The sequence below is a fragment of the Nestor notabilis genome, unplaced genomic scaffold (genome assembly GCF_000696875.1).
Source record: "Nestor notabilis isolate BGI_N333 unplaced genomic scaffold, ASM69687v1 scaffold4981, whole genome shotgun sequence".
NCBI classification, from domain to species: Eukaryota; Metazoa; Chordata; class Aves; order Psittaciformes; family Psittacidae; genus Nestor; species Nestor notabilis.
Window position 1 is genome coordinate 28,004 of NW_009915003.1, and position 22,639 is coordinate 50,642.

At 40.9% G+C, this 22,639-nt stretch overlaps 1 protein-coding gene across 1 annotated transcript in view; it reads right to left on the reverse strand.

The window, feature by feature from the left end:
* Positions 1 to 14,249: 14,249 nt before the first annotated feature.
* B3GALTL (beta 1,3-galactosyltransferase-like) overlaps positions 14,250 to 22,639 on the reverse strand; it is a gene marked incomplete at its 5' end in the record, with an annotated part of 17,363 nt that continues 8,973 nt past the window's right edge. The window contains 5 exons of the mRNA XM_010023911.1: positions 14,250 to 14,505; positions 17,030 to 17,174; positions 17,641 to 17,760; positions 18,669 to 18,768; positions 20,759 to 20,872. Coding sequence (XP_010022213.1) covers positions 14,338 to 14,505; positions 17,030 to 17,174; positions 17,641 to 17,760; positions 18,669 to 18,768; positions 20,759 to 20,872 — 647 coding nt within the window. The remainder of the gene's footprint in view (positions 14,506 to 17,029; positions 17,175 to 17,640; positions 17,761 to 18,668; positions 18,769 to 20,758; positions 20,873 to 22,639) is intronic.

The following is a 22,639-nucleotide window of genomic DNA, read 5'->3' on the forward strand; positions in this document are numbered from 1 at the left end:
CCCTGCACCCACTGTCTGGCTGCTCCAGCTTCTTGTTCATGTACCCCACTGGTGCTGCTCTCCATGGATGAATGTCCCATGGGCTGGCACAGGGAAGTGACTTTTCTAGTAGCCCATACAGGCTCCACATATAAACCATGTACCCCATAGGGGCCCTTGGAGGGGAGGGGTCATTCACATTGTCTCAGTCTCTGTGGAGTTTCATCACCTTTGTCCAGAGCAGTGCTCTAGAAGGAGATGAAGAACCCCTGGGCAATAGGTATCTGGGAAAAATTACCACAGGCCTTGAAAATCAGCTGGGAAGGCATTTTTTGGGATGATCCAAAGTGTACAGGGAGATAGAAACTGTCTGTAAATCTGCAGATGGAAAGAAGAAGGATCTTTTGTGGCTGAGCACTATTTAAAGCCCTTGACTAGAGATAAACCATTACTGGGCCTGGTTTTGAATTAAATTTTGCTTACAGTCATAAATAAATCATCACAAAAAGAGGATTTCAGTGGAAAGTGACATGATAAAATATAACTGAGATGGCATCAGCCTTTGAATACTTGCATTTTATGTAATTGCTTTCTCATATTCCAGGATGATTTTGGAGTAAAGATCCATATTTATCTATACAGGAATATTTTGGCTTATGAATGTTAATGAAAGCCAGGCATGCCAAGATATGCAGATAATTGGGTTTACTTTCTAAAAGATAAAATAAATCGGTCTCTTCAGTGCTGGTTTGGGGTTTTTTCCCTAGCTAGCTCTTATAGAGCTCTTATTATAACAGTTGTTCTCACAGTGTTTGCCTGGGTCTCCTTTCCTTTCCACTGCACGACCTAGATGTCCTCTATGCATATCCCTTCCCTTCCCTGATTTCCTTGACCACTCAGCCCCCCTAAGTCCATGCATGCTGTTCACCCCTTCCCAAGGACACTGCCATGCCCCCCTCCAGCAAGGTCTCATCTTTCCCACCTCACTCTTCCCCCAGATTGTTTACCCAGCCTCCCAGTACAGCACACAGCTTTCGTTCTGCAGCACATTGGACTAGGCAGTAACTAATGCCTTCCAGCCTCAAAGCCTGTGGCTGAATACAGTCATATCCACAGTGAGAAGGAATTGAACCCTGGAATTCCAGGTACATTTGAGTACCTGTTGCTTCCCAGGAGACCTGCTGTAGTAGTGGTGAGAAAGTCCCAAAAGCACCCATTTACAGTGGGTACATGTCCCAGGGAATTCTGCAGCATTACTTTTATGCCTTTATTGTTTAAGTAGAGAGAAGCAAGGGAAGTGGTGGAAATGAAATTCTTCCCATGTCCAAAATGTGAACCTCCCAGTAGGAGAACTGTAAGTTCCAGTTAAACTTGGAAGTACAAAGACACAGAACCTGAAAAGCAAATCTGATTCATGAAAGAGAATGTTTCTGGCAAGAGGTTATAGAACTTCTTACATTCAAGAACAAAGATGAAACATCCTTTTTTCCTCTCAGTGTGGAGAGACAGGCTTTCCATGTCTGCGGGAATGGGTCCTCTCTCTGCTGGAAGCCCACAGCTGCTCTGGCATCACGTGCTGCACTGAAGCTGTGCAGACCCAACAGGGCACACTGTGCATCAGTTAATCAGGACTGCCCTGACAAACAGGTTATGAGGCTCGTTAAGTTTTTGTGAGCAATAAATCATTTAATTTCACTTTTAGGAAGCACAACAAGTGAGTGCAGGACTGGTTCCTGGCTGTTGTTCATCTCAGCACTAATCATGAGCTGCTGTGGTGTTGTTTTGTTGCAGTTCCTGAAGATGAAAAGAACCACAATCAGAAAGCTTTTTCTCGCTGTGAACATAGTTAGGAAGAACTTTGAAGTTGTTTGATTACTGCATTAATATAGCACTGCCTCTTACTAAACACAGTTTGAAATCCCATTGTCAAGTCCTCTGAGAGCTCACTGACATGTAAAGGGCCACATACAGCTCTTTGCTAACCTGTGTGACACCTACTGGAGACCATGGGAGTTTAACAAATGCAGCAGAGAGCGGCACAGAAAGCGTAAAGCTGGATGGTATTTTTAGAAATTACAGGATTAAGTAAAAAAAGTCAGTCAGTAAAGGCTGTCTGAAATCCCCCTGGTGCTGCTTGGAGTGTGCAGCAGAGAGGTGTGAAATATCCAGCAACGAGGAGGCAATACCTCGTATACTGAAGACATCATGGGCAGTGCTGTCACTGTGAGCAGAATGACCATAGGGTTGTCCAGTCCTTTTGGCACTCCTGAATTTAGATACTCAGTGCACTGAGCTGGAGACTCTTAGTCATGGCAGAGAGCAAAACAGCTTGATTTCCTGGAAAAGGTATGTTAAAAGGAATCCCACAGGCTATGGACAGTTTTCCTCCCAGTTTTGCAGAGAAATGATACCACTGCAGTATTCACAGGTACTGCGTGCAGAGGAATTAATTAAAGATAAAATACTATTTGTGCATTGCTCTGTAACAGGCTTCAAAACTCCCACCTATTCAACTATCTCCTCTGTGGGAGCAAAATGCAGTAAAATATGCTGGTATGTAAATGCATAAAGAAGACTGGTAAAAATGGCAAATAGGAGGAGCAGGAGAATAACTGTGTGGTGCTCTGGGTATTTTCTACTTCACAGGTAGCCTTGGTTTAAACAAGAGGGCTGTGCTGGTGTCAAGGGCATACCCGCCTAGTTGGGATGGGAGAATGACTAAGGTCCCCTCAGCCTCTCTGCTGAATCTCTGTTTAGATGATAGGTTCATTTGGCAAAGAAACAAGCTGTGGAGGGAAGAAAAGCACTTAAAAGAAATAGAGATGAGTGGGAAGTTAAATTTAAGGCTTCTTGAAGAAGAGTTTCTAAGAACCTTGCATGCCATGGGATTTGTTAAGCAATACCGGTTCTGAGAGCCAAGTGGTGTGACAGTTTAAAGTGTTTCAGGAGGAATCAACACACTTGCAATTATCTCTGCAGAAATGATGACATGTCTAGAGCTTTGCAGCATGCCTGTGAAGGAGCCCCACCAGGTTAACCCACCTCTGTGGTTTCTACAGAGCATTTCCCCGTGCTGGTCTTACAGGGCTGATCTACAGTCCTTGACAAATAATTAGAGAAGTAAAAGAATATTATGTTCTTCAGCCTATGAGTAAATCTCCTTATTCATAAAGAAAATTGAGACACTTGCCCAGCAAAGATGATAATGTTTGTTATTCAATAGATTGTTGGTTAAAATTCCTGCTTCCTGCTGCTAGGAAAAGCAAACTCATAATTTTCTATTCATTAGCCTCCCATAGTAAAGTGATTTAAACTTAGGCTTTACCCTGGTTTTGTTTGAAATCAGACCACAGGTTTAGATCAGCTGCAGACAGGTGCTGCTTGGGAAGCATGCTGCTGCTTGGAAATGGAGCTGTGTGGAGCCCTGAGGCATGAGGCTTGCTCCAGAAAGGGGTGCTGCAGGCAGGGCGCACCAGGGAGCTGAGACGTCTTGCTATTACTGTTGGTGATCTCAGCGGCAGTTCTGCTCTGTCGTGGCTTAAATGCAGCTGACAACTAAATGTCACACAGATGCTTGCTCAGTCCTCCCTGAGCAGGATAGGGAGGAGAATCGGAAGGAGGTAAAACCCACAGGTTGAAATAAGAACAGTTTAAAATTGAAATTAAGTAAAATATAGTAATAACGGAAATAATAAAATCGATAACAATAGTTATAATAATAAGGAACTATGAATAAAGGAAAAATTAAAACAAAAAAACCCCACAAGTGATGCACAACACAATTGCTCACCACCTGCTGACTGATACCCAGCCCATCCCAAGCAGCAAAACATCCCCTTCTGGGTGACTCCCTCCAGTTTCTATACTGGGCATGACATGCTGGGGTATGGAATACCCCTTCGGCTAGTTTGGGTCAGGTGTCCTGTCCCTGCTTCCTCCTTGCTTCTTGTGCCCCTCCTCACTGGCAGAGCATGAGACTGAAAAGTCCTTGATCAGGGTAAGTGCTACTGAGCAACAACTAAACCATCAGTGTGTTATCAGCATTGTTCTCAGACTAAAGCCAAAACACAGCACTGCACCAGCTGCTAGGGAGAAAATTAACGCCATCCCAGCCAAAACCAGGACATGGTCCCACAGAAGTCAACAACATGAGCTCACTGGTTGCTGTGAGGGCAGTGATACAGTGTTGAACAATAAAGGACTCAAGGATTATGGTATGATTTTGCCCAGGGAGCTCTGCATGCCTGTGAGCACATAGCTTGTAGCAGTATGCTGAGTTACTCATGGATGTTCTATACTGGCTTTGAAACTGTCTTCAAAATAATTAGAAATTCACAGAGATATTTGAATACCTTAATAAATTTTAAATGGATTTGATAATTTTAGTAGGAAGAGAGCTGTTATGTAACATTTGGATATGTACTTCTTGAATAATTAATTGTACCCTGAGGGGGATGACTCAGTCAGCTCAAGTGTGATTTGTATTTGTCTAATGCAGGCTATTTCTGTTTGTGCAATAGCTATTCTATGAGCTGTGTTACAAAGGGTGCATATAAAAATAAATAAAAGACAGAATTAGGATAGCCTTGCAACATTACTCACAGTGCCTGAGATGTAAAAGTCCAATATCCACTAATGAACATCATATCTGTATTTACTTTGGTCTTCCAGCTACTGTGAGAGGGGATGTATATTACCCTCTGCTGCAGAAAGATGCTCTTCCTCCACAGCAATATGGCCAGAATGTTGCTAAACATTAAACATTAGGAAAGATGGGCAACTGCAGCCTTGACACCTGCATGTGGACCTCGTACCTTTCTTTCTCTCAACAGATCAGCAGCTACTCTATGCAAAATGGAACATCTTCAACAGCCCCTGCTGCTCCGTGTAGTCCAGTGGCTCCAGACAGCACAGTGGGTTTCTGCTTAGAGCTTAGAGATGGGCGTCCAGGATCCCTCTCAGATGACTTCTCATCTTGTAAGTAGTGCTGTCACCACCATGTGCCTGGGTAATGCAGAGCTTTGGTTCTGGATGGGATGAACATAACTGTCACCACCAGCAGGTGGAGAAACGTCTTGTCTGTAAAACCCAGGGGAGGGCTAAATTGAAAAGTCTTACCTTGTAAAGTCTTAACATTGCCTGTAAAAAGTCTTAACGGTGTCCGTAAACCTCAGGGAGGGCTAAGCTGTAAAGTCTGAGTTACAACGTCTTAACACTGCCAAGCCATCTTGACTGAGGGTGTTCTGATAGTTCTTAACAGCAGATACTTGAGCATACACGTGTCTTCTACAAGCCATCACCCACAGATCAGATCTATGAGTTGTATTGCCTCTAAACAATCCCAGTGAGAATCTTCGCTCTGCTCAGCCCAGCCCTTGCACCCAGCAACCAGTAACTCCTCCGAAAGCTGACACAGAGCCTCGGGAAGCCACCACCAGTGAGCAGCTCCTTTCTAGAGAGATTCAGAGCTCACTTGCTGGTCCTGGTGTGCTCTGCACTTAGCAGTGGGGCTGATGTTGAGCTGTTTGGCTGCTCCTGAAGTGTTTTGGAGATACAAACTGGTTCTTCAGTCCTACTGGGGCAGTGCCAAAGAAATACATGAGGTTTTTTCTTACCATGGAAGCAATTTCTGTTTATTATGGGAGATATCTGCCTGCACCAATCCCTTAGATGCTTTGAACCCTCAGCCTCAGCAGAAAACTTTTCTTCCATTCTTTGCACCAGTAGAGAAGCTCAATCTGACCCACCAATAACTGACACAATGAAGTGTGAACTTTTACAAGCAGATTGCCTTTGTGCTGGCAGGAGGACTGCACTTCCACACTGGAATGTCAGAGAAGCCACGGAGCGAGTGGGGAGTTGGAGGAAATCCCTTCCCCAGTGCGGCCAGTGTGACACCTTCACTGTCCAAGCAATGCAACCCTTGGAAGACTGCAATAAACCCCTGTTGCTAGATACTGGTAATGAGCCCTGCAAGGGGGCAAGGTGTTAACTGAAAACAGACTCTCCTTCACAAGCAAAAGATTTAAAATCTGCAGGTCACAGCAGTTAAGTGCCCATTAATTTCCAGCAGGATGAGGGCAGCAAGGGGAACACCTTTTATACAGCAAGGATGGTCAAACACTGGCACAGGCTGCCTGGACACTTGGTGGTGTCTCCATCCTTGGAGACACTCACAAGCTGCCTGGACATGGTCCTGGGCTGACGGCTCTAGGTGGCCCTGCTTGAGCAGGGGGCTGGACCAGGTGGCCTCCAGATGCACCTGGGCTACTCTGCGATTCTGAGCTCCTGCACAGATGTGCTGCTCTCCTGAGAAACAGCTCTGACAGGCACTCCCTAAGGGGAGTAACGTGTGAGGGACCTGCTCACCCAGAAGCAGCCAGTACAGCCTTGACTCCGATCCTCTCAGGGACTGAGTGTGATTAATACTGATGGGAGCCAATGAAATACTCACCTGGAGCAAGTATTCAGCCCAGCTACAGCTGGGCTCCATCTTCTTCCTCGTCTCGAGTCAGGAGAAATGGCTTGACTCTGTTCACTAGGTGCAGCGCTAAAGGCACTTTGCAGGATGTACAAAACTAGAGCTTTTGCTGTGCACAAGTGAAAATTATAAAGACCAAAAAACTTCTGTGCTAACAGCTTCAGCTCTCAAGCGGCAAGTCCCTGAGAGCAAGGTTTGGATGGAAACTGGCTCAAGGCCGTGCTCCCACACGGCTACTTCCCTCATCTCTCTGCTGTTTGCTGTGGTTTTAGTAATAAATTGCTAACTTTAGAGCCAAGTGGCAGCAGGGATTGGAGTGTATCAGAGGACACTGACACACTCACTGCAAACTCCACAACCCTGAGGGGTAGATACTGCTTCTGAATTACTGTAGTTGTGTGAATGATAACTGTCCTGGGTTCAGTTTAAACCATGACAATAACTTACATGTAAAGTCAGGTCTTAGGGGCCCATGTGATTTCCAGACCAGGAGCTGGAGGAAGTGTTGCTCCACGGTTATCTGTAGTAGGTGCACAGGTCCACTGCAGCTGAACTTGCCAGAGCTGTATCGAGGTGGCTGTTTGCACAAAGGTGTTCAAGAACATTTGGTCTCAACCAAACGTGTAGCCTAAAATGTCCATTCCTTTCAACCTGCAAACCCAGAAAACTATGGTGTAGCAAAGCACAGGGAAGAAAAAGTGAGTGGGGAAGGTGGGATGTGGATCTCTAAGTCTTACAGAACTTTCAAAGAACCGGTAAATTACTGATTCTTTGGTCCTGAGATGGCCATTGAAACACTCTGAACGATGCCAGGCAGTGCTTACCAGAGTATCAGAGACCTGAGAGGAGACTACGCAGTCCTCTAGGGAAGCTCAGCACAACTTTGCCAAGCCCAACCTGATTACTCGATACCTCTGGCCTGGCAAAGTGTCTAATGTCTGAAATGAAGACGTGGCCTAGAAGGGTTATCAAAGTGACTGCTGGAGTACGCCCAAGAGATTTGGCCCTATGGATCAAAATGGACAGAGCTTTCTTGGGATACAGTGCACCCAGGATCTCAGTTTTGATGATGTGATATCAAAGGGAACAAAACAGGTAATCTGAACACCTAGTTTGAAAGAACAGTCATAAGCATAGGAAAAGCTTCAGATACCTGAAGGGGCATCCTACTGGTGAAGATGTTTGCTAAGGAACGTCTGCCACCATTTATAGTATGTGCCCAGCAGCAGCAGTGGCTGCCAGGAGGTCACCGTCATCAGTAACTGAGGCAGCAAGATGTCCAGAAATTCAAAGGAGGCTGCTGTGACACACATCAGTCCTTCTGAGATCAATCCCTAACTCCTATTTGCAATGCAGGGCTTAGAACTTGTTGAGATCACCTCCCAAAGTGATCACCCCTCTTGGTACGGAGACTACTGACAGATAGGTCTGGTGTTATTGACATTTCAGCTCCAAAGCTCATTCACTTCTCAGTATAAAAAGTTGCTCAGTTTCTCTGGGATCCTAAAACCATATTCAGCAATGAGAGCTAGGCTGGGTGCCCTGCAAAGCCTGAGCTATGGGAGCTATGGGGTCTTTGTCATTGGCATGTTTCTTGGCCCATAAGTTGTGGTGGACCAGTACTTCATGCACACGTGGCCCATTGTTCACAACCATTTTCTTGTCTGGGGTCTTCAGACACTGTCATGGCAGAGGAGACAATCTCTGAGGTGGCTCTGGACTTGTACAGCCACAGGATACTCTGACACCCTGTGGGCACAGGAACTGAAGCACTAGCCATAACCACCATTGGTAGAAACCAAAGACCCCAAGCCTGCCCTTTGAATTGAACTTTGTTCATACCAGTATTAGACAAGAAGAGTCATGCTGAGTCTGGGCAAAGGTCTGTTCAGGAATTTATGGACCCTTCTGCTGTGATTTTGTACAACTTGTGCACTTTCCAACCTGTGCCCATCCTGTGCCATCAGGTTCTGCAGTTCGGTTTTGCGCTACAGAAACACACGTGCCTGTATTGAAACTACCCTGACAAGTTTGTCGAGTCCCTCTCAGTACCTGGGTTGTGAGAGAATGAAACATCACTCCCTGTTCACCTTTCCCACATCATTCATTAGATGGAGTTCTGCCTCACTCGTGCTGTTTCTAATGGATACTTCTAACCTATTTAATCTCTCACTAAACAAACTGCTCCATATCCTTATTACCCCTCGCATTGTTTCTCACTATCTCTAGAAATAAAACCAAGCAAGTTCTGCAATGTTACCTTTCAATCTGAAAGGGAGATACTTCCTACATAAATGAGTGCTGACAAGCAAACAGCTCCCAGGGCCATAAGAATCTGACTCATCTCATTTGATGTTTCTGCTCAATATCTCTTCACATGTGATACAAGGAATGACAATACAATGAACCAGGCCATGTTATTGCTTCTTGGGATCTATTCAGTCCCACAGCTGGACTCTTATGCAGTACTATCTGGCATTTTTCAGCACATGGAAAGTTGTGGTGCTTGAATAGAGCTTTCAAAGAAGAACAGCACGTTTATTATGTTTGCCCATGGAGTCGTAACCTGTGTTAGCTGCATTGGTTAAAACTGGCTGTTATTTCAGCTATGTGGGGATCTTGCCTGCAGGTAGGTGGATGTAAAGGTCAGAGTTAACCAGCCCACTCAGAGTCCTGGTTCTGCAGAGGCTGGAGAACAACTGCATTTACACACAAGGAACCAAAGCAGTAAATTGCAGCATGGACTTGTCCATTATTAAGGTAAATCTACAATCCTTTTTTCCTCGCAGTGATGAGTATGATAGAAACTTCTCAGAAAGGTTTACCAAGACTGACTCCAAGATGGAGATCAGTATCTAAATCTATGAGCTTATGGCTGCATATATGGACATAAAAGCCATATAGACTTCATTTTTACAGCTTAACTTCAGTACCTCTTTCCTTTCTGCTTTTCTGCATTCTCCGTCCTCTTCACTGTAACCCATTGACCCTCCACGGTATTCGAGAAACCAGAAAGATTTTAAGAATGAAGTGGGTTAATTGCTAACAAAGGTTGTGAAACCACTCACTATAAGCACCTATGACAATGCTGGAAGGGCAATAAATACTTCGTCAGTTTTTGAAAGACTGGCAGGACAATTACAGGCTTCAAAAGCAAGCATTTGTTGAAGTTTTAATTATACCACTTAGGTGAACAAGTAGCAAGGCATGACAGAGGTAAGCCAGCTCTTGTAAAACAAAAACATGTCTTAATCTGCTAGGACTTTTAATCTTTTTCAGGCATCCTGTACTTGATGTTGTTCCTCACAAGATGATAATAACCTGGTGATTATGGGATTATTATCCACAATTTATTTGGTTTGAAAATGCATTTCACTGTTTATTAAGTGTAAAATCATTCCAGAACTAGCATTTGTAATATCAGAAGCATTCTGGTCAACATACAATCCATCAACAGGAAAATTCTAGCCTGAACAAACTGTAATGGAAAGAACAAATTATTAACTTTGTTTGCTGGGACAAGAGACAGATTGAGTACTTCTCAGCAGAGATACATGAACGGGCAGAATGAGGCCATGGGAGCACAATGTAGGCTGAATCCAAGCACTGCGCCTGGAACAGAGCTCCAGGTCTGCTCCGTGTGAAGGATTACCTCAAGGAAATATACCTGATGAACAGAACCATACTTGTTTCTAACCGCAAGTGAAAAGAGCTTGCAAACAGAGCAGAGGCAAGATGAATAGTCTCAAGAAGTCTTTGGAAGAAAAGGCTGGTGGATTGGCCAACATCACCCATCAGCACTTATGACCAACTGTCCTTAATAAGCACAGAGCTATGAATGCCTCCTGAGCTCTAACCAAGCTTGACCTGACACTGGCAGTTACTTCTCGTGTTTACTTTGAGTTATATCCTGTATCACTTCTGCTACCTTGCTAGACAGGCAACAGTTAATGTACTTGAAGCAGGACCAGCAAGAGCTCTCCTCAAGACAATCAGGGAACTCACTAGGTCTTCAGTCACACGTCTCCCTCCTTCCTGGGGGTTACATGCTGTATTTCCTGCCGTTGCCCCAGGCTTTTGAGGTGCAGGTAAGAGACACTACTGTGCAGCATCTAAACCTACCCACTCTTCAGTTTAAAACTGTTACCCCTCCTCCTATCTCTATATGTCCTTGTAAAATGTCCCTGTCCATCTTTCTTGTAGGCCCCCTTTAGGCACTGGAAGCTGCTCTATCATCTCCCTGGAGCCTTCTCTGTTCTCCACGCTGAACAAGCCACGCTCTAGGAGAGATACCCCAGCCCTTGGAGTATCTTCGTGGCCCTTCTCTGGACTCCCTCCAACAGGTCCATGTCCTTCTTATGCTGGAGGCCCCGTAGCTGGATGCAGGTGGGATCTCACAAGAAATCCCTTCCCTCCAGTGTGCTGACCACACCACACAGCTTGGTGTCACCAGCAGACTTGCTGAGGGTGCATCAATCCCACTGTTCGTGTCACCAACAAAGATGTTGAACAGCACTGGTCCCAGTACCAACCGCTCAGGAACACCACCTGTCACCAGTCTCCACTTGGACATGGAGCCATTACCACAACTCTTCGAGTGCAACCATCCAGCCAATTCCTTATCCACATCAAATTCATGCCTCTCCAGTTTAGAGACAAGGATGTCATGTGGGACAGTGTCAAAATGCTTTGTACCATCTAATGGAATAGCATCCTGGGTCTCTTCCTGAAACATATTTTAGTTCCAACCATGATAATAAAAGGTCCTAAACCATGTGAAATTAAGGAACTGAAAATAAAGTAATTCAGACTCTTTCCTCCAGTCAGCAGTCATTAGAGCTGCTGTTAGGGTAGTTTTCCTGCACAAAAAAGAAGTTACCCAGCTGGCGAGCTACCTCTGCCTCCTGACCGTTTTTATTGGTCACCAAGGAGGAGACAAGGTCAGTTCCTTTTGGGTGTCTCCATGCCAGGGCCATCTGCAGATGTAGGTAAAGAAGAATAGATTCACAGTCCTCATTCTCTCATGTGATCAAATGTGGGACCCAAATAGTTCACCACTTGTCATTTACATATCCTGCTATGCTGAAGTATTTAAAAATTTTATTTTTTGCTCCTGAAAGCAGATTAACAACCAAACAAATTATCAAGAGAATTCCACAAAAGAAGTATTTTAATACATGGCAATTTTCTATATTATAAACATTAAAATCAGCCAATAATGATCCACAGATTTTCTTTTTCACACCACAATTCTGGAATGTCCCAGAAAGGGGAATTTCAAGAACTTCAAGTACTCAATCAACTTTGCAGTCCTATTTTAATTTGCCTGTTACAAAAGTGAGATGTGAATTCCCCTTCTCTTGCTTTGCTTTAACATTACATGATTTATAATCCCCTTGATTTTCCTTAGAAACATGAGGACTGTTGAGGCTCATTAATGTGCAATTTTGCCTTCAGACTTCAGATAATGACAGCTTTCCTGAGTCTTCAAAAACTGAATTTAATATAGAAGGCTCCACATCTTGTTTTCGGAAACTCTCTGCAATCTTCTGCTTGCAAAAAGCAATCTTAAATTTTTTAGTTCATGGAATAAAGGTTACTTTTATCATCTTGCTGCTATGGTTGCTTAGCATTAGTTATGTCTCGAAAGTCAGAGTTTTGGGGGCAGAATGCGTAAGTAAATTATTGCTCCACTGCTTTCAACACTAGAAAAATGGGAATCAGAAGTCTAATGCTTACTAATACCTCCAGAATCATGCAGTAAAACCCAGAGCTAACAGCAAAAAAAGAGATGGAATCTCAGTCAGCTACTATCACATATGCCAGACCAGAAGTTAAAAGTCCAAGTAAGCAATCAATGAATGAGTCGATGGCGCCCAATCTCTAAATAAGACAGAAGTCTACAAGTGTAACACAGCACGGACTGAAAGCCGATTGTTTTTGCCTCTCCTATTCTGCCTCCACAAGGCCAAAGTACACGTGAACTATCACCAGTCTGAATTTGGAAGTGACTGGTCTACACTGCAAGACCTCTGGAGAATTTGATATTGATATGTACTTTACGATAGCATCAAGATTCCCAATCACATGTGTTCACTGCAAAAGCATTTTTCATTTGCATAAAAATAGAGACTTGAAAATTAACCTAATCTAGTGATATGGTTTAGTGGTGGTCTTGGCAGTCCAGGGGTTAAGGCTGGACTTAATGATCTTAAAGGTCTTTTCCAGCCTACTTGATTCTATGATTCCACAAGCATGTCAGGAAGGAATATGGGGGGAAAAAAAAAAAAAAAAAGTTTAAGCTGTCTCTTAGAAGAACAGAGCATTCAGGTGATGAAATTATGACATGAGTGCCTAAATAATCCTGTACTTGGTTTGCAAAGAGGAAGGCGGCACAAAAACTTAAAGAAGAATGCTTTTATTCAGCTTTCAGCTCTCACAGTTCTAAACAGTAAACATAATTCACAGTTCACCCACAGTACTTGAGAACACAGCCCTGGTGTCAGTAAAATGTCTACTGTTAAGGCACTGGTAGTGGGAAATAAAAAGATACAACATGGATTGCTCCTATTTAATCAGAATCTGACCTGTTATGAACATGTGATTCCTATTCAAATGCTTAAAATTCCACAAGCTACATTCACAAACAAATGTTTATACAACTTCAGTAATTGTCGAAACACAGGAATCAGTGGCTCCCCTGCTTCGATTTAAGAGCAAGTATTGCATTACTTTGGAGTGGAATCAGGTTTTAACTTACTAAAAGAAAACAAACCACAAATTACTTCAGCAGTATGGCTTTAAGACCCTGTATTTGGTTACAATATAGCAAGCAAAGTTAAGTAACAGCATACAAGTGCCATATACTGTCATCTTAAAAGGAGCAGTTTTACAATATAAAATTAGTTTAGAACATACTAAAGCCAGTTTTTGTACAAATATTTTTACAAAACTGAAGTACTCAAAGAAAGAAAAAATCAAGAACATTTTAAATATGAATCACTCTTTACATGTATGCATGAAATTACTTACCTTGATGATATAAATTAGGAATACTACAAAGTTTTTAAAGCTGGCATCCATATACTATTGAAATGCACACATCAGAAATATTGAAGTGTTAGTTCTGCAAAAATCCTTTAGAGTCACATTTGTACTTGCCAAACAGATACACAGTGACTTAGGTTTCTAAAGGAGCCACAGTGACCTCCCGTGGCCACTTAAGAAATCCTGTTTCTCCATTTTGAACATTACATTCCTTATAAATGCTAATAAACTTAAAACAGTGGTTCATGCTTGGTCCACCTATCCCAGGAAACGTCAGTACTTCCATCTGAAATGAGCAGAAAGGAACATGGCCTTCACACAATCACAATCTAGCTCCTGGTCACTGAAACAAAGTCATGTCTCCTCTCTGATTTGTCACCAAAGAACCTGTTCCAGAACAGTTTTGAGGGCTGTGTTTTTTCTGTAAGCCAACAAGAGGTGATGTTCAATAGATACTCAATACATATTCAGTATTAGGCTCCCAAATATATAACTTCAGCTTGTGAGAGAACAAAAGAAGAAGATGTAAATCGAAGCTGCCTGACTTGAAGTCCAAACCAAAACACAAAGTTGTATGAGACATTTTAAACATATTTCAAGCTCATTGGTATACAAAACCCCAAAATATTTTAAAAAGAAACCAAGTGTGACAAAAGAATCCAAGAGTCAATTAGGTGCCTTCTTCCATTGCTCTGAATGAATGTAACAAACAGGAACAAACCTTGTCTTCTGTATCATGAACAGATGATGAACAACGCAACAACAACACAAAAATCACAGTAGTGACTGTCTCCTCTGCAGTACATCAATCAACACTTACATTCTACTGCTTATAAATCCTCTCTGTTATATCCGACTTTCTTTCCATTAAGTGGCTCTTCTGTGTTTGGTGCCAGCCATGTGAAATATACCTTCACTGGATCAATATTCCAATGCTTGTGAAATGATACTGGAATTTGGTGAGAAAGGTAGCCTTTTGGGTAGTCCATTGGCCTTGCCTAAGGTGGAAGAACAAACCAAAACCACTAGTATTCAGTGATGAAGGATAATTTTAGAACAAGAAAGTACTGATGCCTGTCTATCACAACAAAGCAATGTAGCATTGACAAAATATACAAGATGATAACAAAGGTGTTTTCACATCATTCTATTAAATCAATTGATAGGCATTAGTTTAGATCTTCAGCTTGCACTGCAGTCATCATGCTATGAAGTACACTGACATTAAACATGCCCTACTTCTCAGGATGAAACCATCTATGAAAGCAAATGATAAACAGTGTAGTTTGTATTGCATCTTTTTAAATATACAGTTTTGTTTCAATAACAACAGAATGATTTTAAGTGATATTCTCTTGCTCCTCCTATTAATGGAGTTGCCAGCACTGCCAGTGCAACTGTAGAATCCTAACAGGGCTGTAAGCGGCTGAAATATATGAAGTTTTATGACGGGGAAAGGTTACCAAACACAGGAAATACTGTGGTGCCAGAAAATTGCATTGTTATTCTTCATCAGGTCATATCAAAAGAGACAGAATTACAACACAGCTACACGATGCAGCTGACTTCTCAATGTACCAAGCACATTTCACTTCCTCTGACAGCATGTAAGTGCACCTATATATAAAAAAGCCCCACCTGTAGTGGTCCTTGGTAAAATAGAATCATAGAACAGTTTGGGTTGGAAGAGACATTCAAAGGTCATCTAATCCAACCCCCCTGTAATGAGTAGTGACATCTTCAACTAGACCAGGTTGCTCAGAAACACATCCAGCCTGGCCTTGAATGTCTCCAGGGATGAAGATACCTTTGCTTCTGTTTATAATATACACACAGTACAATTTTGGATTCATGTACTTCAAGGAACACTGTACATCACAGTATTTCAGTCAAGTCTTTAAAAAATAATTTTCTGGTTGACAGAAAATCCAATTCTGTTTTTCTCATTTTTAAAATATTTATTGCCTAATAGTGGTATTTGTAGAATAAGCCCACTCAGTTTTTATTCAGTAGTTCCCCCTGCTCCCCAGGTTAATTTTTGTTTAAGGTATGTTAAATTAGAATTTGTTGTAAGCAACAGTAAAGATGAATTACAATTCAAGTGCAATTTTCTATGTGGAAAATCAAACTGCTAGGATTTCACTTTCAAAGTGATTCAGTAGCAAATGCACACCATTAAGGATTACAAGGAAGTGCTTTGTTTTGTTACATAAGAACCATTCCTACATACCTGTAAAATGACTTCTGTTCTTTCTGACTCTCCTTTAGTTAGCTGTTGGGGTTTTTTTAAACAAACACATGTGCCAGCACAAATTATTCAATAACTCTGTTGATTTTATAAGATGCATTACTTGCTTTCTATACTGAAAGTAGTATGTGATGATGAGCAAAACAGGAAAGTAAACAGCTACGATTTTTTTATATGGACAAGGAATTAAAATATTGAATAGTGCTTTCTCAGCCTTCCCATTTCTGTAAATAGTAAATGTAATCAGAAAGAGAATCTTAATACAGGAAAACCTGATAAATTAAATAGCAAACCTCTCCCCTCCACACTGACAGCTGCTTTGAATTACATGGCAATTTACTAATTTTCAAGTACCCTATTATCTTAATCTCAGTTCATGTTGAGATACACAGGTCTTTCCAGTTTTTAAACTAGATGAACACCTGAAAATCACTGAACACCACACTGACTTAAATGCTGCTTTTTAAAAATATAGTGTGCTGTTGGGAAAAAATCGTGCTTCTTCTCTTTAATGCCATGGGAGGAAGGTAAAGCGGTTTATGAGGCAGCAAATCTCTCTGGCATTGTGTTTTCAATTGTAATGCTGCAGTTAGATTGTTAAATATTCTGGAAGACAGAAACAAGATTCTAATCTATTCTAATCCATTTCTCCCAAACTGGAGAATATAGTCATAAGAAAATTAGGTTTTGTGACCTCTTTTTCCCCTGTGCTAGCATAGGGCAATTTATCATATTTATACCATTCTTCAGAATTCACCACAAAAGCAACAGTTCTGGGAATAATTTTACATTTTATATTTTCAGTAATAAGATATTTCAGAATATTAAACACTGCAGGAAAAATGGGTAAGTAGAAAAGAAAAATTTACTGAAATATTTCACAGTCAGTTCTCCATTACCTGAAGAAAGAAGTATTGTGGCACAGGGATTTTTCTTTTCTTAGAGAACATACCACAAGAATTCAAAGCATGTGGCTCCTAATTCTATTTCTTCTTCACAATTCCCACTTCTGACTGCATTTTTTACAAAATGTAGTCTTAGGGTAACTGAAATATCTTTAAACTATTAAAGCATTATGGTAATCCATGCTTTGAGAATATTATTTGCTTGCTCTGTAGAGAAATAAGGTATAGGAGCAGCATGTTGGTTATCATTATTATACATTGATTGAGTCTGCATTATTTATGAGTTTGAAATATTTATGAGTCCTGTTTTATGTGCACACTTGAAATAATGAGACATACGTTAAATACTAGTAAAAATAACTCTCTGACCTGATGGAAAAGTGGACTATGTGTTATCGGGATTCCTAAGCCACTGAAACACATCCCAAGGACCATATCATCAGGCGCATCCATGCTGTAACACCGGCATTTACTAGCAAGTAGTTTCTGAACAGCTATTCTGCTGAAAACCATCCTGGATTAAAAAACCAAAAGCAAATGAAACATATTAGACAATAAGTACTAGAGAAGCCAAATGACTGTAATTACTATGTATTGATAAATGATATAACTGCACGACAAAATGTGGCCCTCTGGCAGAAAAGATCTGAAATTTCAGAATTTGAGAAATCAGTGTCGACAAGTAGTGCAAAAGGCATTTTCTGAAAAAGAAGTACTTTATTTTAGTTAGTTTTAATTACTTATAGGACCAGTCAAGCCAAAATTACCCCTTCTGAAACCAACTGTTTTGCTCTATAAATCTGTTCCCAGCAGCACAACTTTTTACTAGTTAGGACATTTGGGTCTTGGAGCATCATTACATTTTAACTATAGCAGGAAACATCTCTGTTTCTGCTGAAACTGATTTGTGTTGTAATTCAAAGTATCTGCACTCAAAGCAGGGACTGATGTAGATCTCAGTAGGAGTTTAAATAAATTACCCTCCTCCGCCAGTGATGTAACTATATCCTCCTGTTCCCAAGCCGTAACCGTAACGCTCTCCAAGAAATACTGGTTCATTTGGGTCATAGCAGCTGAGCAATTTTTGGAGCCTGAAGATACTATAATATGAAAAAACAATTTAAAACCCCACCATTTAGACATTCAATTTGCAACAGACACTACTAGCCTAAATGCATTCTAGTAAATAGCACAAAAATGATAGGAGAAATTCGGAAATTATACAAAAACCAGAAATGAAACTTATGTTGCTGAATTTGGTCAAACGATGACTCAATTAGCTAAAAATATTTTTCTGAAGCAAGCAAAGTTTATCAGCAAAACTGAGTCTCATCTCAGAGAAAAGATGATTTTTTTTTTTCCTAACAATGGTAAGATCTTAGCAAATCATCTTTTCTCCCCAGCAGTTGAAAAGCAAACAGGTAGATTTACTTATACGACTATTGATTTATCTACAGTTACAGCCTCTTCCAAACTCTTCTTCTGTCACATGCTTTAATGTGAAGTGCCGTCTTGAAGCGCTTATTCTCATGGTCATGACCCTGCGATCCTGCTGGTTGACTGCTGTGCCTTATTTCACTTACACTGTGATGCCAGTTTTCATGTGAACAGGCTCTAAATTTCTAACAAAGGCAAGTCCCTGGACATGGGTCTGTGTGCCTGACACAGGCCCTAGCTTATGGAACCTTTCTTGAGGCACATTTACGTAAGGAATACATCTTAGAAGGTGTATTCCTTCAATCAGCTCAGACATACCTGAAGAATCACAACGTGTAATCATATTCAGAATATATGGTTGCATAATAACACTAATATGCATAGCTTTTATCAAGTTACAAGATTACACTGGTTTTAGTGTCAGTCAAGGAATGCTGAAGGAAAGTGACTTTTTTTTCTTTAAAGAAATATAAAGCTACATAACTAATAAAACAAACACATAAGAGATGAAGATTGCTAAAACTCGTACTGACATGAACAGTGGTAATTCCTGAAGTATTGCAATGTATACCTTATCAGTGTGTCATCATCCACTATGACCAACCAAGGAGTTCTGGAAGAGCTATGATTCAAAAACCTTTCCAAAATGGCAAATGTTTTCCCACAATGACCTAAAGAAAGAGAAAAAACAGAATATACGTTTAAATAAAGTGAGATTTTATAATAAACCATTTTTCATGAATTAAATCAGTATTCTGCTGCACTATACAAAACATTTTGGTAATCACTGGAAAAATATTTGAGATGCAAGTTTAAATTACATTCTTTGTTGTGCTAAATGGTATCTGTACAAATTGTTCCAATGCAAGCATTGCTTTCTAAGCAAGAACGTATTTTTGAAGAATGCTGAAGCAGGGAAATTCTTTGAATTATGGAAACCTGAAAAACAAGCTTTATGCCAGCTATCCTGTCAAGATGTTGAACACTCAGCAAACTGCTACTCTTACTCTGTAAAACAGTAAAATGAGGAGACTGAGAAAAACATGTTCTGCAAAATACTCCAAGATATTTTCATAGCATTTCATCACGCATCAGGCAGGTCCATTGCTTCTTTATAAATATTTAAGTTTACATTAATCTACTGTACTAATCATCAGCAACTCAGGTCCTGATAACTTCCTCAAAGGAAAGGCCTTAACATTTATCATGAGACTATAATGAAGTTGAGAGGTAAAACACCCTTTACTGGGAATTCAGGAGTAAAACATCCTTGTTCAGGATGAGCAGGACAGCAGAAACAAGAAATTTCAGACTTCTACAGAATCTTCTTTCGATCTCAGAAAAATCTAATTGCAAACAGTCTTTATTCATCTAGATTACAGCTGACTATCTAAAGCAATTATTGCTATCAATATTACAATTACTAGACAATCATTAAAAAATAATGATAGGATACTATATTTGAAGCTACTTCCAGTTAAAATATTTTTTGAGAAAATGCAGTAACTCTATGCTTAAGAAATGAAGGAAGTCCTGGATTTATTCATTTTGTGAAACCGTAACAATGCAGACTGATATATGAGTATTTACAAAATTAAAACCAAGATTTCTATATCATATTCCATCAACTAGATGGACAAAAATAGTATTAGAGCAAACTCAGCACGATTTGTTTAGTTTAGAATGCCAGATGCCCACTGCCCCCCCCCAGCAATGCTCAAAGGCCAAACATGGAAGGTTCCTTCCCCCTGGTGTGACAAGAACTACTGGGCACAGCTTCTACAGATGATCCACACGTGCCTGGAAGGTCTGCCACCTCCTGAAAACACTCACTGGTTGCACAAGTCACGCTGCACATGTGAAAACAGAAATCCCTGCCTGTTCTTTCTCTGCCTCTAACAGACCCTCTGGAGGACAAAAAAAAAAGGCAGCTGGAAAGCTGCAAATAATCCAGAGATCAGAACAACTGACCAAGTGGGCCAGGTAAAGCTAATAGGCCACAGATTGGGCACTTCTCATTCAGAAGGTGCATAATAGCCCGTAGCAGAGTCTATAAACCTAAGAACAAGTGATCATATGAAAGAAAAAAACCCCTAAAATTAATGGAAGCCATCACATCCATAGCCTTTTTTCTATTCAAACACGAAGTAAATTAAAACCACATTATTTTTTCATAAAATGATCTTCCAATCTTAACATTTAGGTTTTGAGCTTAAATCAAGACATACTAGGAAACAAGCATATAATATTTGTATACCATATGGCATTGTAGTTCATGTCCAGTGACCAGGTGGCACTGTATGAGGCCTTTTGAAATAAATCTATGACTTCCGCTACTATTGATAAAGTTATTCAAGATCATCAATACCTCAAAAGTTATTAGTCTTACCCCACGTAATAATACCAATTTTTGTTGTTTAGTGTATATCAGCGTATTTAGGTTTCTACTAAAAAGAATATTCTTATTACACAGGTGAACTGTACTCTCCATCCACTTTCTGTGTGGCAAAAGCATTTTTTAGTTTAGGCTGCTCAAACGTGCTGTAGAAATACAGAACTTCTGAATTTCATACTCTACAAGAAATACAGGTATCATCCACAAAACTCATCATCTTCAGACAGTTGTTTGTGCAAAACTGACAACAACAGTCAATAGCTCACCTCTGTCAGTATTAGGTACACCTAAATCTATAGTAGGAATGGAGATGTCTGCATAATCACTGTAGTATTCAATAAGGGCAGCTTCTCTTTCCCAAGTCTGCTTCACGACTGGTACTGCAAAACAATTGTTGACATTTAAATACACGTAACTTGATCAAAATAAGTACTTGATAAAACATTTATGCACCTTGTTAACTGACATATTCCTTTGCATAGAATATGCTGTCCAAATGTTTCAAATACAGCATCATGGTTTAAATGTTCATTCTTCTTTCTTTCCTACAATATTTAGAGAGAAACAATTTTACCTTTTTTATGAAAGCCAGTCAGGGCTGGTTTATTTATATAGTAATAAGTTTTCTTTTAAAATATGATTACAGTTTTATTCATATTACATTGAAACTGTGATGTTTACATTTATGCTAACCAAAGGAAGGAATTTATTACTTTTACACTTGCTGTGGTAGACTTTATGGCACACATCAGCATGAACACTATCAGAGATCAATCATTCTTCCAGTATTGAAATCGTTGCATTTTTAAAAGAGCACATCCACTCACAGTGTATAAAGTATTCTGAATCAGAAACAGACCAAATGCACCTTTTGAAATACTACACTTACGTTATATACATCATATCTGGCAACAACATCATATTAATGCTCAAAAGCACCTGTCTCTGGAGACACAGTCACAGAAGGACATGTATCGTACAATCAATTTTGATCCCATGGAGATTCTATTCAAAGGAAGAATGCTTAATGTTTGTCTACAAAAGCAACCCTCTGCTTATAAGATTGCCATTCCACATGAACATTTAAAATTGATCACAAGATATTCTAATAATGATTCTATGAATGTTTAAACTATAGCCAGAAGTGAATAAATCATGGGTAATATATAAAAAGCCAAAAGCCTCTGCAGGGTGTTTGGAAGAGAACTATCAGATTAAAATAATGATCTTTTGTTCATTTAAAAAATGAACAAAAGGACTCAAATGAGCAACCACTGTGAAACAGTCATTAACTGCTGTCATTAACTGTCTGCTTTATGTTCTTTGAAACCATCCAGTAGGTCTCATTGGTAGCAGCTAGTTCTTGAAATGGAGGAAATATTTATGTAACTTCCCTTTGCTGCTATGTAACTCTGATGCTTGTGAACAACTCATTTCACCCCCTTGCTGGAATCATTCATCACCTAATTTGATGTTTGCTGCTCTACTGGGTTTGGCATGGCAAAGTTTTGCTAGCAGTGGGGCTACAGGGGTGGTTTCTGTGAGCAGCTGCTGGGAACTTCCCCTATATCCAACAGAGCCAATGCCAGCCAGCTCCTGCTGCTGGCCAAGGCTGAGTCCATCAGTGATTGTGGCAATGCCTCTGAGACAACATATTTAAGAAGGGGAAAAAAAAAACCCTGCACAATTGCAGCTGGAGAGAGGAGTGAGAATATGTGAGAGCAGCAGCTCTGCAGGCACCCAGGTCAGTGAAGGAGAGGAGGAGGTGCTCCAGGCACTGGAGCAGAGAATCATTCCCCTGCAGCCCGTGGTGCAGACCATGGTGAGGGAGCTGTGCCCTGCAGCACATGGAGGTCATGATGGAGCCGATATCCATCCATGGAGGATCCCACTCTGGAGCAGGGGAATGCTTGAAGGAGGCTGTGACCCCATGGGAAGCCTGTAATGGAGCAGTCTCCTGGCAGGATCTGCGGCCCCATGGAGAGCGGAGCCCCCATTGGATTGTGGCAATGCCTCTGAGACAACATATTTAAGAAGGGGAAAAAAAAAACCCTGCACAATTGCAGCTGGAGAGAGGAGTGAGAATATGTGAGAGCAGCAGCTCTGCAGGCACCCAGGTCAGTGAAGGAGAGGAGGAGGTACCACAG